Here is a 22,789-nt window from a genome sequence, read left to right on the forward strand (position 1 = left end):
GCACATCCGGGAAGGCAGAGCAGCCATTCCTGCCTCCCAGTAATTTCCCACCTTTTTCCTTTTTTACTTCATTTTCCTCAGTGGATAATGGTCTTTCTATAGAAAACCTAATCCTTAACCTAGAAACTGTGATTTGAAATAAGTGAAAGAAACAATGAACAGTCCTCCCAGAAGCTTTCTATCTCCTGCAAAAAAGTTTTGGATCGTGTTTCTTATAGATTTATAAAATGTTTATTAAATAACAGTAGTTTGCCAATAGTTTTTTTTTAGCATGTGTAGGGGAAGTCATATTTAGTTTTCAAATGCCAAATTTATGTGTAAACAGTAAGTATAATACGAAACTCATTTGACTTGAATGGAACCTTAGATCCCAGGTTTTAGTCATTCACTTATGTCACCCTGGGCAGCTTTACTTAACTAGCGAGAGTGTGATCTGTATAAGTGATGTAGTGCCTTTAGGAAAAAACATACCATGTAAGTCTTCAATACTACTTTATTTTCATAGGTTAGGTGAATCTTGTTAATTTATTATAGAAATAAGAATTCTTGCTGTCTTTATGTGTTACAATAGTCTTGGGTTGGGAAAATCTGTTGGTCTGATTTCTACCTAAGAATGAATGTCTAAGATTTTCAAACAGCAAAAGTTCACAATAATTAAGTTTCTGTGTTCTTGATATTCTTCTGCTATTATCAGTCTTAGACCACTCCAGAGTTCTTCTTTATTTTCTTTTCCTTTTGGTCAAATAGTAGAAAAATGTGACTTGCTGCTGAGCCCTGCTCTTCACACCTGCTTGCCTTTACTCAGCTAGTATTTATTTCAAGAGATGATTCCTGCCTAGGTCATCACCAGTGGGGAAGGTTAATCTTTCATTTTTCCCACAGAAACCTGAATAAGGGAAATTTCAGAAAAGAACAGCCACAAATCTGTTTGAAACCTGATAGGGTGACTTTTGGTTTTTGTTTTGTTTAAGGACAGTTTGTTTTTTTTATTGAAATGAAAATCATGCAAATGATCATTTTAAACTGGACATAAGGGAAAGGGCTCGTTTTAGCATAGATAAAATAAAAAATGAAACAGAGGAAGCATAATTTTTATGGAGTATTAGATTTAGAAAGAAATACTAGAGTTCATCTAGTCCAACCTCCTACTGGTGAGTAAACACTCATTTTGTGTTTATAGAAAAAACTATTTGAAGTTGGAAACAGGAATTTGGGTTTGAAAATGCTTTGTTGCCTAATTATCTTTTGCTTTATCAACTGTAGATTTTTTTCCCCTACTCACTGAAGTTATATCTAAGTAAAGCTTTGTATCTATAAAGACTTAAATATATTTTTGTATTTATGAATTAGAGCCTTCATGGTGTTTTATATGATCAAATCAATCATACATAGGAGGGGAATGTTTTTACTTAGGTTGCTAGAAGTCATTTAGGTGAATCACTGTTTGATTATTGTGGAGGAAATTTTAAAGTAAATAAAATTTTGGGTCTCCTTGCAATGCAAAATACCACCCTGCAGATTCCATTTGGGCTGGAGCTAATCTGATCACCTTCTGCCACAAATATATGAACATATGTATGCGTTTGGGTGTCATGTTGAAATGCTTTTAGGTTTATATATAAATCTGTACTTTGTTGCTTTTCTCGTTAATTTTTGTTCTTAGTTGTTAAAAATTAAGGAGGTAATACTTACTCAAGTTTCATAGTATAAAGAACCAAATGAATGATCTTTGTTGTCTTGAAAAAATCCCAGCTTTTAAAGGATGTTCACTAAGTATAGTGAAGTCATCATTCCACCCAGGGAGCTAGGTTTGAAGCTGAACTATTGCTTCAATTTGCAGATGAAAATGAGAGATTAATGGTTGCTTTTCTTGGAGTTCAGTTGTGTTAAACTTCACTGTCCATTTTGCCTTCATTACTAGTATCATACCACATTCTTATAAATTCACCAGCAACATTTCTGTATAAGTGTCTGTCAAGTTGAGTTACATTGATTTCAGCAGGTAACAAACTTTGTTGTAATATAGAGTGTTATGTTTCCAGAATTTGTATTGTTAGCTCAGCCATTTTTATGTGGGCGTAGGCATGATTACCATGATGTAATCAGAGAGCTGTAATTAGCATTGAAAAAAGAAAACATAAGATACAGTGAAGAAAAAGTAGCTGCATAACTGGCTGGGTGTATTTAATACATTAAAAAATGGATAAGTCTTATTCTGTCAGTCCTGTTTCAGATATCTGAAAATTATCAATGCTTTGTCCGTTGATGCGGATATCCAGGTCAGTCCTGTTTGGGCTTTTAGAAACCAGAGGAGTTGGAAATTCAGGGATAGTCTTGTCAAAATTCTGCATCTTGATTTGATATTCACCTTTGGAACCTCGGGTCAACAGAGATGCAAAACAGTGATGTAACATGATCTCAGAGGGTAGGTAGGATGTCCTCCTTTGGCATATTTCTCCAGTGCCCTCCTGCATTGCTGAAAGGAATACAACTAATTCAAAGTGGGAAGGATTTTCATGCTGGAGCAGAGTAGCCAGAGGACTCGATGGTGTAATGGAGTGATAGTAGGTTAGTGGAAAGATAAAGAATGGACATTCCTCAGAACTGATGCCATCAAGGTGGAAATCTACACTGGTCTGGTAGAGTTCGCCATTTTCTCTTTCCTGATAGAGTACAGCTGAGACCCGGACACTGGTTAGAGGGCTGGGTCGGGTGTTGGCCACTTGGAAGATAAGATTAGGTTTGCCATCTATGTGAGCTACTACTGCTATGTCAGTAAAGCGAATTGAGAAAGCTCGATTTTTTGGCCGGGCAATCTTCGCCACAAAGGCACCTAAATAAGAAATTATTGAATTTTTTTTAGCATGAAGACTTTAAATATCAATACTTTTTCTGAATGAGAAGGGTATATCAAATATTTACACATTTCTTGGTGCCATGCCTTTCAGTGAGTCAGGAATTGAACTCATTGTTAATTTGGTTAGTCTTATTTGCCTGAAGCATTTTTCAAAGTACATTTCTGTTTAAAAACCATGATTTCAAAATGAATAAGCAAAATGATTTTGTTACAGAGAAATGTAAAACTTCGTCCTCTAGTTTTTTACCAAGTCAAAGAAGTGGTCACTTCCTATATTCCTGCCTGTGCTTAAAAAAAGTAGTAGAAAATAAATGCAACTTGGATACAGCCAGATTACGTTGAAGTAGAGACTAGATTCAGAGTAGAATGATTGGGGATGGAGAGGGGACCAGTAGAATGAGTGATATTTTGGCTGGGCACGGTGGCTCACGCCTGTAATCCCAGCACTTTGGGAGGCTGAGTCGGGCGGGTCACTTGAGGTCAGGAGTTCGAGACCAGCCCGGCCAATATGATGAAACCCTGTCTCTACCAAAAATACAAAAATTAGCTGGGTCTGGTGGCGCATGCCTGTAATCCAGCTACTCAGGAGGCTGAGGCAGGAGATTGCAGAGAGCCAAGTTTGTACAACTGCACTCCAGCCTGGGCAACAGAGCAAGACTCCATCTCAAAAAAAAAAAAAAAGAGGGATACTTTGAAGAATTTTTAAACTTTGAAACATACCTTTTCTGGGGCCAGGGAGGACTGACTATCAGGTAATTTCAGTGCACCTTTCAGATGTATCTTCCTTGTGCCCTAAGCTATAGATAAGAGTTTCTTTTTTTTTTTATGGTGCCAATTTTAAATAGTTTTATTTAAGACATTGCATTTTCCACTTACAATACAGTGTTTATAAAGTGCAATGTTATTTCCTTCCCCTGTGCATGTTCCATATTCAAGTATTGAGAATGCCCAGTAACTTACTATAGCAGCTTAACTTTTTGAAACTGCCACAGAATTTGCTACAAATTTAGGTCCTTCAAATGTTTTAAATGTGTGGAACAATGCTACACCTAAGAGTTTCTTAATCAGTTTTGTGCCACAGATTTTGTTGGCAGGTTGTTGGTAAGGTCTAAGAAGTAAGTACTTATCAGAATTACGTTTTAAGTGCTTAAAATATAAAAGAAACCAAATTATTGAAATTCAGTTGAACATTTAAGAAATGATATTATAGTACCATATGTACCTTACTGATACATTAAATAACAGTCTAGTGGTGGGTTTATTACTGTGATTTTGAAGTATTCTGGTTTGATATGACAAAATATTTATGATTTCTGTTTGAATCAAAGCTAGTAATACTGCTGATGATACTGTTTTTTGTTGCCTGTAGGAAATGCCAAGTTTCAGTTAGTGGTTTGTGCCAAGAGATATAAGTTTTTCCCATCTAAGTTTATAGATCCCCTTAATTGTATCCAAAGGACTGACCCAGTGTAGGAACACTTTTTGTAGAAGTTTGTGATTTGCGGGTTATAGAGCTGGTTGGTAGCACATTGGGATTTCATTCCAGATCATTCTGCATATGGCCCAATGCTTACCTTCTCAGATTATTATTGAATAGTATATAAAAGGCAAGTTTTCTTTTAAAAGTATGTATGTCACATAAAAGGGCACTAGTCGTCCTTCTTTAAAGGAAAGAGTTTTCTGTGTTCATGAGCAAAATTTCATAATCTTTGTGGACATATTTCCAGTGCATTTTGCTAGGAATGTGTATACGTAACTTGTTCTCTAACATATAATGCTGACTGTGGTGTTCTGGGCTCACTGGCATAAAGTAAATGTTGAAAAGATGAACTCATAGGAGGGAATTCTAACCCAGTGAAGAAAAAAAACAAAATTCCTGTGTTAGGTAAAATGACTGTCAAAATATGTATTGAATGTATTTATTCATTTGTTTGACAAAATGATTAGCTTCAGTGGAAACCTTTTAAATCTTTTTTTAATTTTTTTTTTATATAGGATATTTCTGCAGTTTAGTGTCATACTGATCTCTTTTTTCTTAAGTAGTTCCAGTAAGTAAAATTTTGGCATTGAGACAGGTTCCTAATGCATTTCTCCTATATATTTTTTTTGGCTCTAAACTGTTTCTTTTCTATCTTAGACATTACCTGCTATTAATATGGATAAATTATTCTGTAACAGTATTACTTATAACTGACTATACCCTTTCCAAACACCTGTAGTTTTTTTTTTTTTTTAAGAACAAAGACAAAATTACCTGTGATAAAAGCCTCTAGCATGAGGCCTAGGAGCATTTGTATGGCAAGTAAGGCGATTGCGCTTGGACAGTCACCACTGGGGAACATGGTACCATAACCAATTGTGAGTTGTGTCTCCAGGGAGAAGGAGAATGCAGCTGTGAAACTGGTGATATACTTGACACAGATAGTGTGGTTTTCAGGTGGGGCATCATGATCTAGTTCCAGATCACCATTCATCTCAGCTAGAACATACCAGAGCACTGCAAAGACAAGCCAGTGGACAACAAAAGAAGCAGAAAAGACCAACATCATCCAACGCCAGCGCATGTCCATTAGGATTCCCCAAGCATCTCGAAGATATGCAAGACCTCTTTGAGCGCCATCCATTTGAAGTGTGCTGTGGCCATCCTTGGTGACCATCCTCCGGTATCTTTGACTTAGGAGGGGAGCAATAACTTTGCAATTACTGCTGTCCATTTCAGGCTGTATTTCTCTGAAATCAAGAGTAAATTAGTAAGCTCTTAACTGTTTTACAGTTAATGTTTGTGAATTTGGAGACCTCATGCACTTTCTGCTTTCTTGGGAGTGCTTCTCTAACCACAACTTCGCCAACTCTCTCGCTTTTCTCTTTATGTAAGGGGGCATTTACTAAGTCATTCATTTGGGAGCTAATTGTGTGTTACCTTAAAATACCTCTTCCATTGTTTCTTTGAATGACTGTTAAGGCATTGTTTAACATTTATACATTTTCTAAGTATATTTTTAAATTCCTGTGGGTAGAGATTATATACCCCTGTGTCTTCCTTGCATAAGTCCAGGTGTCAAGCATTTATTGATTTGACCAAATATTATGTGTAAAGACTAGCATTTCTTTCTTTTTTTTTTTTTTTTGTGCAGTGACCGGTTCTCAGCTCACTGCAAGCTCCGCCTCCCGGGTTTACGCCATTCTCCTGCCTCAGCCTCTGAGTAGCTGGGACTACAGGCGCCCGCCCCCTCGCCTGGCTAGGGTTTTTTTGTATTTTTTAGTAGAGATGGGGTTTCACGGTGTTAGCCAGGATGGTCTCGATATCCTGACCTCGTGATCCGCCCGTCTCGGCCTCCCAAAGTGCTGGGATTACAAGCTTGAGCCACTGCGCCCGGCCAAGACTAGCATTTCATAGTTAATTTATAATTATGCATTATTCATAATTAAAAGGAGTATGTTTAAATATGTAAGTGTCCTTCTGTGTAAATAATTAGAAGTCATTTGGAAGCTTATTTTTAAACTATCTGCAAATCTTTTGAAGCCAGATTTAGTGCTAGGACAAGGCTTGCATTTGTGGTAAGTGTTTAGAGGTCTGTAGTTCTAATGTATGCCTTATAATTAGCCTATTCAGAGTTTGATTTATTGATTTGTATTTTTAGAGGCAGAGTCTTGCTCTGTCTCCTAGGCTGGAGTGCAGTGGCACAATCATAGCTCACTGTAACCGCGGCTAATTTTTAAAATTTTAATTTTTGTTGGTACTGGGTCTCAATATATTGCCTAGGCTGATCTTGAACTCCTGTTCTCAAGCCTTCCTCCCACTTCAGCCTTCCAAAGCACTGGGATTACAAGGTTGAGCTACCACACCTGGCCTTGTTTATAGTTTTATGATTAGGCATTATTTGTTTTTGTCATTTTGCAACCATGTTCATGGATTCTTTCTGTCCTGGATGATAGATTGCTGTCTTTTTGAATATTCTAGGCTCTGATTAGATTGTGGGGTAGAAAGAGAATTGTTTTCTTGGCAAAATAAGAAATTCCAGGTAGACATTTCTAGATAGCATTAGCTTTAAAGGTAAGTAAACCAGAAGAAAAAGTTTTAAGAGTTTAATGAACTAAAATAATCATTAAGGGGTTAAATAAGAATTTTAAAAAGATAAAATTAGTATAATTAATTTTCTGCTACAAACAGTTTTCAGCAGTGGTTATTTTTTTCTCAAGATGGTGAGTAGAAATCTAACGTATGCCTTCCTTGTAATCATCCTTGCGTATAAGAAAGGTGTCTTAAGACTTTAGTATAGCAGTTATCAGGAACAGAACAGGAAATGCAGCTTTGCTTCGCTTGAGTGAGCCTCTCTTCTTTGCTACAATCCAGGACTATGAGTTTATATTTAACTCTCCTTTGCTTCTTCCTTCAGAGGTAGATACCCTTGAGAGTGCTGCATACCCACTTCGTGCCTTTTAATGGGGCTTAGGAAGGGCACTACAAATGTGTGGAACTAGGTTGTTGCTTGGGTTTCCTAGTTCCTGTATCTAGGGACTTTGGGGCTTTAGAGGCTGCCTTTCTGTGTTGTTGGAATTGGATATTGGCCAGCTGGGTATATACAACTTTCTTCTTTTGCTCTGAGGTAACTTAACATTTATTGGTGATTAACTAGAGACATTTTCTTGTATTTTCTTCAGATTTGACCTGATGAAACACTGGGATGATTTATTTATTTAGATTAGATGGCGATTTCAGTTTCATATGATAGACTTTAAAAAGTCTTAGTGCATTATTTTAATGTTTTATAGCTTATGACCCTAACAAGTTGTCATAATCATTTAGTGTATTATTTTTTCTTGGCATAGCTACTTAATGACCCTTATTTTGTTAGATTATTTTTATTTTTTTATTTTTTATTTTTTTTTGAGACAGAGTCTCGCTCAGTCGCCCAGGCTGGAGTGCAGTGGCGCGATCTCGGCTCACTGCAAGCTCCGCCTCCCGGGTTCACGCCATTCTCCTGCCTCAGCCTCCCAAGTAGCTGGGACTACAAGCGCTCGCCGCCACGCCCGGCTAATTTTTTTGCATTTTTAGTAGAGATGGGGTTTCACCGTGTTAGCCAGGATGGTCTCGATCTCCTGACCTCGTGATCCGCCCGTCTCGGCCTCCCAAAGTGCTGGGATTACAGGCTTGAGCCACCGCGCCCGGCATTAGATTATTTTTAAATAATCTAACCTGATCTCTATGCTTTGGAAACAACAACAACAAAATCTTCATAGGCACTGTGATAACTGCTTTCATACTGTATTATCTCTTAATTCTTCGGTATCTCAACTAGATAGCTATTGTTCCCATTTTCAGATGAAGTCACTGGTGCTCAGACAGATAAAAGAAATTTACACAAGGCAAATTGGAGCTTTGGATTATTTGGATGATTCAAGTTTAGCTAACTTCAAAGCCAGTTAATTTTTTTTTTTTTTAACTACAGGAAGCGTTTGGTGAAATAAGTCTTTCCACAAATGATTGGTACTGCATTCTCAAGATAGTCTTTGACAGCCAAATTTCTAGCACCTTTAGTAGATGCCTTTCTTGCCCCTATAACTGTCTCAAGTATCTATATTAAACCATTGTTAACTTTATTCGTGATTCTTATGATAGTAATGATTAATAATATTAGCTAATATATATGTTGTTTAGCATGTACCAGGGGTCATACCAAATACTTCATATGTACAAACTGATGTGAAGCCAGTGGCCAGTGTCTGGCACAGAGTAAGCTCTCAGTAAAGTATTAGTTGCTTTATTGTTATTAAAAATGTGTCTGGCTTGCAGCACTTTGGGAGACTGAGACAGGAGGATTGCTTGAGTCCAGGAGTTTGAGACCAGCCTAGGCAACGTAGTGAGACTTTGTCTGTCTTTAAAAAAAAAAAAAAAACAAGTGTCTTAAGTTTCACAGTAATAGAATAAGTACCACTGGTAGTCCCATTTTACAGATAATGAAAGTGAGGAACCAGGCATGGTGGCTCATGCCTGTAATGCTAGCACTTTGGGAGGCTAAGGTGGGAGGATTGCTTGAGGTCGGGAATTCAAGACCAATCTGGCCAACATAGCGAGACCCTGTCTCAAAAAAAAAAAAAAAAAAAGAAAGAAAAAGAAAATGAGGTAGTAAATGGTGGAGATGAATCCCATATATTCTGAGTCCAGAGTTAGTGACATACTGCCTCCAAAACAGACATTTGACCCTGCTTAGCTTTTGTAAATAATACTGTTTCATTTGATTAGTTTTGTTCAAGAGCCACTCCAGAATATTTGTTCTTCAGTAATGTTGATTAGGTTCAGACCTATTGTTTGTAGTTAAAAATAGATTTTCAGTGAGGAAAGACTTCTTTCAAGACTTGAAGATTATTACAGTCTGAATTATTAGATAGTCTAGTTGTGTTTTGCACATCAGTAAAATTAAAGCAATGTAGAGAGGAGAGTTATGACATAACATTGCCAAGTTTACATTTTGCCAGATGAGAAGACAATTTTAGAAGTATAATACTGTCATAAATAAAATTATGATGACATAATAAAAGATTTTGACACTTGGAAGAAGGATATAACAATGAAAGGATATTTGGTTGCCTTCAAAATGGTGGGTGAATAACTTTGTCATTCTCCACTGTTGTTGCTTCCTGTCTGTGTGAAAATGCCCCTCATGCTCCTGGATGCTGGTGCTTGTTCCACATGTGGAGCTACTCTCCTACTGAATGCTGCGAAATGCTTAGTGTTGCACAAAAGCTTGAGGAACATAAAGCTCCATGATTCTTTTTTATTTTCAACCTACTTTATGAAAGTTCTAAAATTCCTTACTTAGAGCCTTTCTGTGTAGACTATAACTAACAAAATTCATCATTCTCATTTGGGCCTTTTCAGGGCTGTTTTCATACCTACAACTTTTGTGGCACTCTTACTCTAGGCTCTTTACAATTTTATTTTATTTTTCTCTTGCAACTAAATACATGGAAAAACCTGTGAACAGGGGAGTCAAAGGCTAATAATCAGAACAGTTAAGCAGCATTTTTTTTTTTTAACCTAAGACTGCTGGGTTTGATTTGGATTGTGCTGGCAAGTGGAGTAGTATAGAGAAGGAAAATTGATTTCTGATTCCCACTTAACCAATTACCCTGAATAACTATTCTGTGGACTCCTACAGTCAGTGTGGTTTAGTGTAGAGAACGCCGGATAAGGGGATATGGCCTTCAGGCTCTGGCACTGTTGGTTACATAGCTGTGTTATTTTGGGCAAACCACTCAATCCCCTTGGCCTGGCATCCTTAGATTAAAACAAAGAAAGTGAAAAAAGAGGGAATTATGGTAATAAGATTTCTTAAAGCTCTACACACTTATGTAAACTAACACATTTCCACTTCCTACAACGTATACAAGTTTCCTATATGATTTCTTTTATTTCTGTATAGTTTGATGTCTGCTTGTATGGTTTAAAAAATTATATTATTGTTACCTGATATTTAAGTCTCATCAACTGATCCCAATAGAAAGTGGAGTGGAAGGTTGGGAAGGTTTGCTTCTATTGCTGTGTGTGTGTGGGGGGGGCTGTAAAATATTTGCCCATTGATAAATTATTTGGAGGAAAAATAGTACCTATTAAAAAATGATAGGCAGCTTCACTGATCATCAAAATTCATTCTACTCATTGGGTTGTAGCACTTACAATTATGTCTTTTCTGTTCCCATAATATAAAATAGTGTAGTTCATACTAAGGAGCCAAGATAAAGGCTATAACTAACAAACATTAAATGAACATGGTATTACTATGTATTTGTTCACATCTGGTGTAAATACTTGATATCAAAAGTCTTATAATGATTTCTTCTGCCCTCCATAATTAGGGCAAACACTATGAGTTCTAACCCTATTATATAAGCTCGGAGATTCTATTTTACTTTCTTAATTACAGAAATATCTACTAATTTCAGCAGTAATTCCATGCTTAAAAACTTACAATTAGGATACTCATCACTTTCTTCTTAGATTAAAGAAATAAAAACAAAGTGGCTTATTCTTTTGGCATTTTTTTTTAATGCTCATTTTGGGTTTTTGAAATTCCTTCCAAAAGAAAAAGACTTTTTCTCAAGCCACTGAATTTTTTTTTCTAAGGCCTTTATCCTCTACTGATATATTATAATAGAAAATAGTGTACACTTAAAACAGTTAAGAAGAAAATATCTAGTAATGCATTCAATATGGCTGTTATTCCATTTTTAAAATTTAAGGTAAAAGAATATAGAAACCTTACTATACTACCCTATAGATAATGTCCTTGTTTTGAAAATCTATTGGAAGTAATCTAGCTGTGTTCCTATTTGCCAGTCAGTTTCTTTCCCTGTTTCCCATAAGGAAAGAAATAAGAGTGGATATTATTGCATGTACTCACCAGTTCTTTTGCTGGGTCAGCCTTTATGCCAAGGTAGGTCTTAAGGAAATTTATAGAGTCTGCCTTTTTGATCAGATAATTTTAATCTACAAGTCTAGTTTGTAGGTTCTCTTCTTGGACTGATTTTACAGCTTACATTCCTGTGTTTATAACGTTGTGGGGGCTGGTTTCAGCTGAAGTTGATGTGATTGGTCACTTAGCCTGCAGGGGGGCCAATTAGCTCTGATCATGTGGAAAAGAATGCTGGTTTGTTAGGAGGTCTTTCTTTACCCAACACAAACCTTAACAACTCTGGAGAAAGCCTCCAGAACTGACTTGGAGAAGGGGTGCATTTTTTCCCTCTAATCAGGACCGGTCTTTAGTAAGTTTGCATAATCTTACTTAAGAGTTTATTTGAAAGTTCAAAGGGATGAAATTCCCTGCAAGATTTATTTTCAGCCATCTTTCCTTATATAGCATGTTGAAGTGTGAGATACTTCCTTTACTAATCTTTTTTCTTTTTTTTCCACCATGTGTTTGGGGAAGATTTATTTGGATAAAGACTTATAGGCATAAATTAATGCATTGATGTTCTTAGTTTTCTTCTCGTGTGTCATCAGAATGGCTACCATTAGTTCAAGAACTAGTAATATAGATAATTTGGTTATCTGAAATCTTTTATTTTTTTTGGCTAGGAAACAAACTTTTTTTTTTTTTTAAGGCTGTATGCAAAGACCTTGAATAGGAATAAAATTAACTGTTCTGCACCTGACACTTTTAAAAATACACACCTGTGTGAAAGAACTGAAGAATTTTCTTAAGGCTTATTTTAGTGATGTTTAGGAGATGTTTCCCTGATCAGTGTGATGAAGTATAGTATTAATAAAACATAGTGTACGGTGTACAGAAAATGTAACACAACACTGAAATAGCGTTTAGCTGGAAAATGTGATCCAGCTTGTCAGAATCCTGAAACGTGCTGTGGTATGGCTTTGTGCAATGCTTTAGTGAACAGTGCTTTTCTCCTCCTCCGTTAGCTGCTGATTTTAAAACTTTGACCAAACCTCAGATCACATGTAAGAGGATCTGAGAAACAAAGACTGCGATTGTTCAAAGTAAAATCTTGGAAGGCCTGCTGGGAAAATTATTAATGTAGACTAATATAATGCTACTTAGAAAGTGAAATCCGCCTTTGTAGAATCCTCTCCGTCCCCCCCCCATTTAAAAAATATATTAATTCCTTCTTTGTTTTATTAATACCAAATACTTCAACACAAGTTCAGGCACAGCATTTAGAAACACCTTCAGAACTAGGGAAGGTAAAGTATAAAGAAGGGATTTGTGGTGTGATGCTCATTCCCTGCTTGCACTGGTAGGAATTATAATGTATATCAATTTCCAGCTAACTAATTGAAGAAAAACAGAACAACACAACAAAAAAAAAAATTACTAGAACAAGTATAGTATAATCCTGCTTATAGGAAGCAGAAGCACTTGAGTGTATCTGTCATGTGTTTTGAATATACATTATATATTTTTTATTTTCATTTTTTTAGACATAGAGTCTTGCTGTGTCACCCAGGCTGGAGTGCAGTGGTGTGATCACAGCTCACTGCAGCCTTGACTTCCCAGGCTCAAGTGATCCTCCCACCTAATCCCCCACCCCCTGTAGTAATGCCACCACATCTGGCTAATTTTTTATTTTTTGTGGAGGCAGGGTCTTGCTGTGTTGTCTAGGCTGGTCTTGAACTCCTGGGCTCAAGCTGTACTCTCAGTGCAGCCTCCCAAAGTCCTGGGATTACAGGCATGAGCCACTTCACCTGGCCTTAGAATATACATTATAGTAGGCAAGACAGATAAGGATTTTATTAAACTTTAAAAGTCTTTTTCCATAGTATACTTGGTTCCAATATATTGAGACAAAAATGATTTGGCAAAATGATCTTCAATTAAGAAAGAAATGTCGTAAGTGAAGCTTTCTAATTTCTGGATTTCTACAATTTGAAAGTCTTGCTATGGTCTATAAACAGTGATTCCTAACTGCTAACTGTGAATATTGTAGACCAGCTCTGAAGTGCCCACTCAGGAGCATAGCACTCCCATTACAATAGCCTGAGCATTTAAAGTCATTTCCGGTTGAAGTTACCAGGTTAGCTGGTGTAGGGGAAAGAGAAGACCTTCTCTCTTCCTTTTGAAGGTTTGAATAATTGAGTCCAAAATATAAACCAACAGTAGGTAGACTTAACAGAAGAAAAATAGTTTATGTGCTTATGCACAAGAGTCCCACAAAACGTGAGACTCGAGGAAGGACCAGATGATTGAAGTTCTTATAGCATTGGAATAGGGATATAGAGGTCCTGGGGGAAGGTATTGACTGACACGCTATGGGAAAATGAGGGGAAGAAATGTATGATGAACAAAAGTTGTCAAGTTATTGAGATAAAGTGTTTCAGGTATTAAAAATTAACTTGAGGAAGATCGTTACTGGTCCGTTTAATCTCTTATGTGATAAGGTTAATCTTTCCTGATTGATGAAATTCTAGGGAGGGGACAAAGGAATTTTTTGAGTTAAGGGGGCATCAGAGAAGGCCCCTCCCTGTACTTGCTGTTCCTCAAGTTCTCTCAGTTTGCAGTAATGAGCATACCAAAGCAGCATATTTTGGAGTGGTGTTTCCTGGGGCTCCTTCACTGAGATGACACGGATATTGGCACAGATGATATGCCACCTTCAGCCAAAAACTCATGGTTCTTCCCATCTAGACAGTTTGTTATTTCTGTTGTAGCTGTTTCACAGTAAGGTAATTGGAAATGGCTCTAAAACATTTCTTCTGTGAATGAACATAAATGCTAAATACCTGTTCATAGATTGATGGATTGTGTCTCCAAAATTATAATGATTAAATTAAGCAAGGTACCAAGACCAGGTAAATTATTCTATATTAAATCTAGTCCTCTGTCCCTAAAGACATTTGATTTTCTTTCCGACTGAAATAATTCACTATATATCTATAAATGTATCACATTTTTCTTGAGAACAATAACATCTTCAGTTGGAGTGCGATTTCTGGCCTATGTAAATAGGTAATCTCACAGCTTTAAAACTTTAGCCCTGGTCTCCATGTTCTTGCTTACATAGTGTACTTAGCTTTCTTTTGAAGATGCGTAGTCTCTTTCCATTTCCACATGTCCAAGCCAACTACTAATTGCCTTCCCACAGATTTCAGGCAGCCTCTGGGTGTGTACCAGCAGACAGCTGAGCATGAGGGCTGTAGGGTTATGGTACATATTCAAATGGCTTGAGGACCTTTTTCTGAGATTCTGATACACTGCAGCTTCTACAGTCTCTACTGTTTTTTCAGGACTCAGATTAACCAGCTGAGCAGGTTATTTATTCCTCAGGGAGAAAGTTGTAACTCTCTGGGTATAGAATTTAAACTGCTCTGTCCTAGCCACCCTGAGTTTTGTTTATAAGTAATTGTAGGGGAGAAGGGTGGTAAATATTAACACTTGGGTGGGATGCCCTTTCACTGTTTACTTTGGTGTTAGAATATTTTTTTGGTGTTGATCAGAGAATATATATCTGAATAGAGTAATACAAAGTCACTCCTTAAAAAATTTGCACATAAACAGCCTTCAAAGTCTGTTCCATAATTCCACTTTTGCTTGTGGAGATTGGGCAGTTGTAAGCTCCAAGTCTCACAGCTGTAGATTTTGTTGGCTGAGTGCCTCTTTGCTCCATCTGAAGTTTTCCATAAACACTATTTTTGGCCGTGGGTCAAACATGCACACAGGTGCCCTTTTACTGCTCTTTCTCCTTAGGAAGTCCACTCAGTTAGACCAGGCAAAAACCAACACTGCATTTTAATTTAATTTAATTTTTAGATGAATCCTATTTGGACTTAATACGTTAAGATTGAAACAACCAAGTATTTATTGCCACTGGGGAAATTATTTATATATGTAGTACATATGTATTTTAGCACCTTTACACAATTTGCTTTTAACGTAAGGACATAAAATACACGTTTTCTTCATAGTCATGTATGCTATATTGAATGGAAAAAAAGACATTTAAAATTTGTGTTTCTTTGCCTTTTGAGGGTCACAGATACCTTTAAAATTCTGACGAAAGCCATAGACCCTTTTCCCTGAAAGAAGAAGAAAGCATGCCAGCACAGAGTGCACTTCCAGTGCAAGGCTTCACAGCCCTGAGCTCAGGGCTTAGGAATATTTGGTCCAGGCATGAGTTTGTAAATAATTCAATACGGTTTACTTTAAAATCATCTTGTTTGTAAATCTGTTAAGATTTTAAAAATAAGTCAACTGAAATACAGTATTTGGTTAGTCGACTTTGTCATGGTGGTGACGTTACAGAAGGAGGAAGCCTTTGATTTTGAATGCTGAGGAAGGGCCATGTAACTCTCACTCAGTTTAGTCTTCGTTACTATGAATTTTTGAAATTTTTAGACGTGAAGGGAACTTAGATGTCATCTTCTAAACTGCCCATGAATGACTAATATTTATCATTTATTTATTTTTATTTTATTATTATTATTTTTGGAGACAGAGTCTTGCTGTGTTGCCCAGGCTGGAGTGCAGTGGTGCAATCTCGGCTCACTGCAACCTCCATCTCCTCGGTTCAAGCGATTCTCCAGCCTCAGCCTCCTGAGTAGCTGGTACTACATGCGCACACTACCAGGCCATGCTAATTTTCAGTATTTTTAGTAGAAACGGGGTTTTGTCATGTTGGCCATGCTGGTCTCAAACTCCTGACCTCAGGTGATCTGCTCGCCTTGGCCTCCCAAAGTGCTAGGATTATAGGAATGAGCCAACATGCCTGACCTATTATTTATTTTAAATTATATCAGGAATACATATATATATATATATATATTTAATTCAAATTACAAAGATGACAGTCTCCTTGGCACTCCCACCCACCCATCCAAATTTGCACAAGTAAATCTGTAATCAATTTGGTTAGAAGGGATTTATTTTAATATTTTAGGGGATCGCTTAGATACACTATAATTTTTAGTTATATTAGTAGTAATTGCAAATGTGCATTTTTATGGCTGTGTTTGAAGTCATCTTCTAAATAATTTCTAGAATAAAATTTTTATATTGAAGAGGTTGGTCTTAACCGTTTTTTTTTCAGGGGCATACATTTTGAAATCATTCTGTGGGAAGATGAAAACAAATTTAGTTCCATGTCTCCCCTTTTTAGAGATGTTGACACTTTCCCCAAGATGTACCATGCATGATTTGTCTACTACCCTTTTAGCTTGTTATACTTGAATCCCAGATCTCCTTCTTCCCATTTCAGTTTCTCTAGAATTTCTGGCTGCTTCCAATGGGTCAAATTTGTGAGTGAACCATTAAGAATCATTTAGTGTGGAAATAAACCATAGGTTAGGAGTTTGAACACTGCCTAGGTTCTGTTTCTGATTTGGTTATGATTCAGCTGTGTGACCTTAGGAAACCAACTTACAGGTATCCCTGTCCTTGCAGAAGCAAGAGAGTTGATGATGGTTGACTTAATCTCTTGTGGTTATTATGAAGATCGGATGAGATACATTAACACATTTTGTCAGCTGAATTAGGTTGTTTATTTACCTGTGTGTCCATGGACCTGGAGATCAGGTGCTGTATCTGAGCCTTATCTTTGTTTTTAATCCTGTGTCTCTAATTGTGTTTGTCTGTAAAGGAGTGAGTCATTTAATGATTGCTAGAGGTTTGAGAAAAACAAACAAGCAAACAAATGGTGAATTAGTACTATTTCTTCCTTAAAATTTTTTTTTACGTTTTAAAAATTATGGATAAATATAGAGATGAGGTCTCATCATGTTGCCCAGCCTGGTTTCAAACTCCTAAACTCAAGTGATCCTCCCTCCTCAGCCTCCCAAAGTGTTAGGATTACAGGCGTGAGCCACCATGCCTGGCCGGTAGTACTATTTCTTTGGAAGAATATTCAGTAGTAGTAAACAAAGTTGAGCATACTGCGACCTTGCAGTTTTGATGCTAAATATATACCCAACAGAAATCCAAACATACACTTCCAAAACTCATGTCCAAGAATATTCATAGAAGCACAATTCTTATGATAGCAAAAAGGTAGAAAACAACCTAAATGTCTCTAAGCAGCAGAATAAGAGTAATACAGTGTGGTTTGTTTATACAGTGAGATCCTGTACAGCAATGTAAAAGACCAAAATATTCCTTGTAACAATGAGAATGAATCTCCCATGCTTGCTTCGGCAGCACATGCACTAAAATTGGAACGATACAGAGAAGATTAGCATGGCCCCCGTGCAAGGAGAATGAGTCTTTCATAATGTTCAGCAAAAGAAGCCAGATATAAATGAATATTCCATTTTATAAAAAAGTTTAAAAGCAGACAAAGCTAATATTTGGGGCTGGATACTAGGATAGTGTTTATATTGGGAAGGGCTGATTTGGGAGGACACATGAAGATTTTTGAGGCTCCTTAAAATCTTTTTTAAAAAAATCTAAGGTGGTAGTTAAATTATATGTATTTGCTTTATGAAAACTCTGTCGGTTGTACATTTGTGATTAGTGTGCTTTTAAAAAATGTTTTCTTAAAGAGGTGGGGAGATGAGTGAAGTCCATTTAAAAGTTCTTAAGGTCTTTTCACCCTTATGAAAATGAGAACGGCCCCTGGAGGCAGAACTTACATGGCTTGATGAAAAATGTGGCTGTACTAACAAAAGAGAAACAAATGTAAATCAACCTTGTGATTCTCAAACCATTGGAAAACCTGTAGCTCGTAAAGTTTGAATGACCAATTCTGCATTCCTTGTTTCAAAAAGGATTTGAGGCAGAAAATTTGAAGATAAAGAGGAAAGCAACACCAAAGAAAGAATGATGAGATTTGGAGTCATTAGACCTGGTTTCAAATTCTGGCTCCAATTATTTTTTGTTTTGTTTTGTTTATTATTTTTGTTTCTTTTATTTATTTATTTTTTAAATGTGTTGTTTTTTATTCTTTTTTTTGGCTCCAATTCTTATCTGCACACTTTGACTAGTGAAGACCCATTTCCTCATTTGTGAAGGAGGGGGTGGAGGTGTTGTGGAGAATGAAGTAGCCTGAATTTACATGAATACTAGTTCCAAACCATTCTACATGAATATTGGTTCAACCCATTTTGAACATAGATAAGAAATTTCTGTAAAGGAGCTTAAATTTTGTTTCTAGGTGATTATTTACACATAATGATTTCTTTTTGTTTTTTTAGTTTACTAAGTCAGATCTAGGTGTGTGTGTGTGTGTGTGTGTGTGTGTGTGTGTGTGTGTGTGTGTGTGTGTTTGAGACAGAGTTTAGCTCTTGTTGCCCAGGCTGGAGTGCAATGGCACAATCTCAGCTCACCGCAACCTCCACCACCCGGTTCAAGTGATTCTCCTGCCTCAGCCTTCCGAGTAGCTGGGATTACAGGCATGCGGCACCATGCCCGGCTGATTTTTTTGTATTTCAGTTGAGACGGGATTTCTCCATGTTGGTTAGGCTGGTCTTGAACTTCTGACCTCAGGTGATCTGCCTGCTTCGGCCTCCCAAAGTGCAGGGATTACAGGTGTGAGCCACCACGCCCAGCCTCAGATCTATTTTTTTACTTGTAGCATCAATAAAGTTTACTTAGGTACCAGTAGCAGTTACATACAAGGTTCAAAAATTTAGCTCCCTGAAATTCAGCATCCCTGAAATTCAATGGATAGGATTTTCTCATAACATGATCACATTTTTAAACAGCCTATTTAGGGCAACAGTTGGAAATATGTGATGAAGAAACTGAATAAATTATGCAGAAGTGCCCTTCTACATAATTGACTAAGAGGTCAAGGCAGAAGGATCACTTGAGGCCAGGAGTTCAAGACCAACCTAAACAACATAGCAAGACCCCCATCTCTGCAAAAATTAAATGAAATGAAATTTTTAAATTAGCTGAGTGTGGTGGCATGTGCCTGAGGTTCTAGCTACTTACACAAAATAATTTCTAAAAGCTGCAATATAGTTTTTGATATATCAGATATTACATAATAACTACAATAGATTTAGATTATGACTTCTCTGGTAAGCCAAGTGATATAATTTGGATGTTTGTCCCCTCCATATCTCATGTTGAAATTTGATCCCCAGTGTTGGAGGTGGGGCCTGGTAGGAGGTGTTTGGGTCATGAGGGTGGATCCCTCGTCCCCTCCCCACTGTAATGAGTTCAAGAGTCTGGGATCTCTGTCATCTTTCTCATTCCCTCTCTCACCATGTGACATACTTGCTCTCACTTCACCTTCCACAATGAGTAACAGCTTCCTGAGGTCTCACTGGAAGCCATGCAGATGCTGGTGCCATGCTTGTATAGCCTGCAGAACCATGAGCCAAATAAACCTTTTTTTTTTTTTTTTTAAATAAGTTACCTAGCCTCAGGTATTCCTTTATAGCCATGCAAAATGGACTAATAAACCAAGGAAAGCCAGAATATAATTCTGACATTCCAGACACATCCTGCAGGTAAGAGCAAGGTCATAGATAATAAAACCCTTGCTTGGTGGTTGAAAACAGCAAACATTTATTATCTCAGTTTCTGTGGGTTGGGAATCTAGAAACAGCTTAGCCTAGCTGGGTGGTTCTGGCCCAGGGTTTTTGTAAGGCTGCACTCAAGGTGTCAGCCCATGCTGCAGTCTCTCAGAGCTCAACTGGGGTTCGATCCACTTCCAGACTCACTCATGTTTCTGGTGGTAAGCCTCAGTTCTTTGCCATGCAAGCTTCTCCACAAGGTCTGTGTCACTACATGGCAACTAGTGTCCTTCAGAGAAAGTGTCCAAGATGGAAACTGCAGTCTTCTTTAATATTGTAAGTGGCATCTCATCACTTCAGCTGCGTTCTGTTAGTCCAGCTCATAATTAGTGGTAGAGGATTCCACAGAGATCAGCAGGCTGGGATTGTTGGTGAGCTCTTAGAGGCTGCCTACCGCAATAAGAAAGCAGCAGATCATGTTTCCCATTCTCCCAAGATATTTTATCTTTCAATAGAATGATACCTGAGTAGCAGACTAACAACCATGTGGGCAAGCAGGATACTGAATCTCAATGTATGTAAGATGGAATATAACAGAATGACCAGAAATTAGAATCTCATTTTCATATGCTGTTGTTCTATTTTTTTTTCACTTTTAGTATGGATTAATTAAAAGGATTGAGTTTGTCATTATGAGACATGAACTTTTATTTTCATAAATTGAGGACATTAATGTATGTTATTCTGGATTTTCAACTATTTTGATGTGAGATTTTATAAATGTTATGAGTTATATATGTTAGCACATGTGGAATGGTGACTGAATAATTTGCACAATTTAGAATGATCTTGTCCTTTTAAAATAGCAGTTTAGTTTACTTGGTGTACTGGGCTCTCTTGACATTAATGTAACTTTTTAGATATTAAGTTAGACATAGCTTAGCTTTGAATTCTGTCCAAAAGCAATTTATGGTATGCCTGTATTGTATTAGGTGCTAGAGTAAATGAGGTTATACTACTTTTCAATTTTTTTTTTTTGTTGTTGGAGGGGGTGGGGGATGGAGTCTCACTCTGTCGCCCAGACTGGAGTATAGCGGTATGATCTCTGCTTACTGCAACCTCTGCCTCCTGGGTTCAAGTGATTCTCCTGCCTCAACTTCCTGAGTAGCTGGAATTACAGGCACTTGCCACCACACCCAGCTAATTTTTGTGTTTTGAGTAGACACGAGGTTGCACCATATTGGCCAGGCTGGTCTCCAACTCCTGACCTCGTGATCTGCCCTCCTCGGCCTCCCAAAGTGCTGGGATTATAGGCGTGAGCCATCATGCGGCCTACTTTTCAATTTATAATCTGTTTTGGAATAACAGAGGGCCTGACATGTACAGATGCCATGTTTAGGCAGAATCACCAGTAGGTGTTGGTTATATAAAGTATGTTGTATAATGAAAAATATCGTATAACTTTAAAAAGTATGTGCTGGTAAGGAGGGATTGGCAAGATACAGTGTTAGTGAAAACAGCAAACAAAATAACATTTATAACATCCAGAGGGTGGCGTTTGTGCGTGTGGATGAGGGAGCTATGTATACATGTATAAGTATACCCACAGACAGTGCTGGAAGACTTTATAAGAAACTTGATGATGGTTACTTCTGGGGAATATGACTCTGAGGGTCTTGTGTAGGAAGATGGACTTTCCATTGCATGCCTTTTTTTTAAAAAAAAAAACTGTACATAATATTTTTGTTAAAAAATAATTGCACAGTCTGTGAACATTCAGCCTTAAGAAATGTGTCTAATAATATATGCAAGTACCCTCAGTTATTTTAGTGATTTTTCCTGAATATTGAAATGGACACATTTGCAGGAAAGCTTGATTTGAGCCGTGAAGTTTGTTTTCAAAATCTTTACTGGCAGAGGCTCATGTTTACTTACCATATTATTTTCTTTATAGGGAGACCAAATTTTGAGGAAGGTGGACCAGCATCAGTAGGGAGAAAGCATGAATTTATACGCTCAGAAAGTGAAAATTGGCGCATCTTTAGAGAGGAACAAAATGGAGAAGATGAAGATGGAGGTTGGCGACTAGCTGGATCAAGGAGGGATGGAGAGAGGTGGCGACCTCACAGTCCTGGTAAGAATTCTGAGTAAAGGTCCATAGGGAAATAAGGGAAGTTTGATGGAAATAGGGATTAAATGGAAAAGATAAACTGGCTTAAAAAAGGTGGGGGAGGATTCATATTTATGCTGTCACAGTTTTATTACTAGAAAAAATTGCAACATAAAAATTTCCTGCTACATGTGTTCAGTTGATTGAAATCACTTTTCTATTTTTCTGGGGCAAATAGTGTAGTTTAATGGGAAGCACCTGCTCTCAACTGCAGAAATGAGGGTTTCATTCAGTTTTGTCTACCTCTAAATCTTTAAATCTTTTTTCAGCTTTAAGATTTATAAATGTATAAAAATTATACACTTGAAATATGTGCTTCCCTCCCCAACAATAGGTGTTTTTCCTAACAAGAAAGGGTTTATTCTTTCATTTTTTCCCCTCGAAAATGTGATTTAACCTTATTTGAAGAATAAGCTTTAAAGCTAGGTCAGAAACATAATCACAAGTTCATTCTTATGTCCTTCTAACTTTAGAAGGAGAGAGAATAGTACTGATTAGTGGTTTTTAAAGTTCTTCTGTTTGTCTCTTAAGAATGCTTCAAACTGTTCTTCTTGGATATTAGATATGCTGGTAATTGAAGACACTAGTGCTTTGTGTTAAAGTTCATATCCTACCACAGTGCTGATTCCATGCCTCATGATAATCAGATGCAACTGTAGTTCCAGTCGTGGGGTCATGCAAAACTGAAGCACACAAAGTATGTGCATGCCCTATGAATTTAATGTGTATGACAGTATTTTATCAACCATGTGCCAGAGAGGCTTACCTTTAATACAGGAAATTATGATAATGTAAACTGTTTTCACTTTTAAAAATCAAGTTATTAGCAAAACCACTAGCTTAGATCTGGGTA

The 22,789-nt window shown here is 37.2% G+C and overlaps 2 protein-coding genes and 1 pseudogene across 7 annotated transcripts in view; 2 read left to right on the plus strand and 1 right to left on the minus strand.

The window, feature by feature from the left end:
• Positions 1-22,789, plus strand: part of GIGYF2 (GRB10 interacting GYF protein 2) — a 165,765-nt gene that overhangs the window by 70,614 nt on the left and 72,362 nt on the right. For all 4 annotated transcript variants that reach the window (XM_023188562.1, XM_023188560.1, XM_023188563.1 and 1 more), the window contains one exon: positions 21,721-21,900. In XM_023188562.1, the coding sequence (XP_023044330.1) occupies positions 21,721-21,900 (180 nt within the window). The remainder of the gene's footprint in view (positions 1-21,720; positions 21,901-22,789) is intronic.
• Positions 476-11,380, minus strand: KCNJ13 (potassium inwardly rectifying channel subfamily J member 13). 3 transcript variants are annotated; one of them, XM_023188566.1, is made up of 3 exons: positions 11,260-11,380; positions 5,112-5,354; positions 476-2,833 (listed from the first exon to the last, which is right to left on the minus strand). In XM_023188566.1, exons 2-3 carry the CDS (start codon positions 5,329-5,331, stop codon positions 2,211-2,213), a joined length of 843 nt encoding a protein of 280 aa, XP_023044334.1. In that variant the 5' UTR covers positions 5,332-5,354; positions 11,260-11,380; the 3' UTR covers positions 476-2,210. The 3 variants fall into 3 exon arrangements, with proteins under 3 accessions (XP_023044334.1, XP_023044332.1, XP_023044335.1); XM_023188564.1 differs by having other exon boundaries at positions 5,112-5,587; XM_023188567.2 differs by lacking the exon at positions 11,260-11,380 and having other exon boundaries at positions 2,773-2,833; positions 5,348-5,613.
• LOC111523768 lies at positions 17,484-17,578 on the plus strand (annotated as a pseudogene).

Source organism: Piliocolobus tephrosceles, chromosome 11 (assembly GCF_002776525.5).
Source record: "Piliocolobus tephrosceles isolate RC106 chromosome 11, ASM277652v3, whole genome shotgun sequence".
In the NCBI taxonomy this organism is placed as follows: domain Eukaryota; kingdom Metazoa; phylum Chordata; class Mammalia; order Primates; family Cercopithecidae; genus Piliocolobus; species Piliocolobus tephrosceles.

Excerpts from the sequence above, each read along its gene's own strand:
- KCNJ13 (XM_023188564.1), bottom strand. The coding sequence starts at position 5,571 with ATGGACAGCAGTAATTGCAAAGTTATTGCTCCCCTCCTAAGTCAAAGA. Across the intron at positions 2,834-5,111 it reads GCTAGAGGCTTTTATCACAG|GTGCCTTTGTGGCGAAGATT; the intron begins GTAATTTTGTCT and ends TTTCTTATTTAG.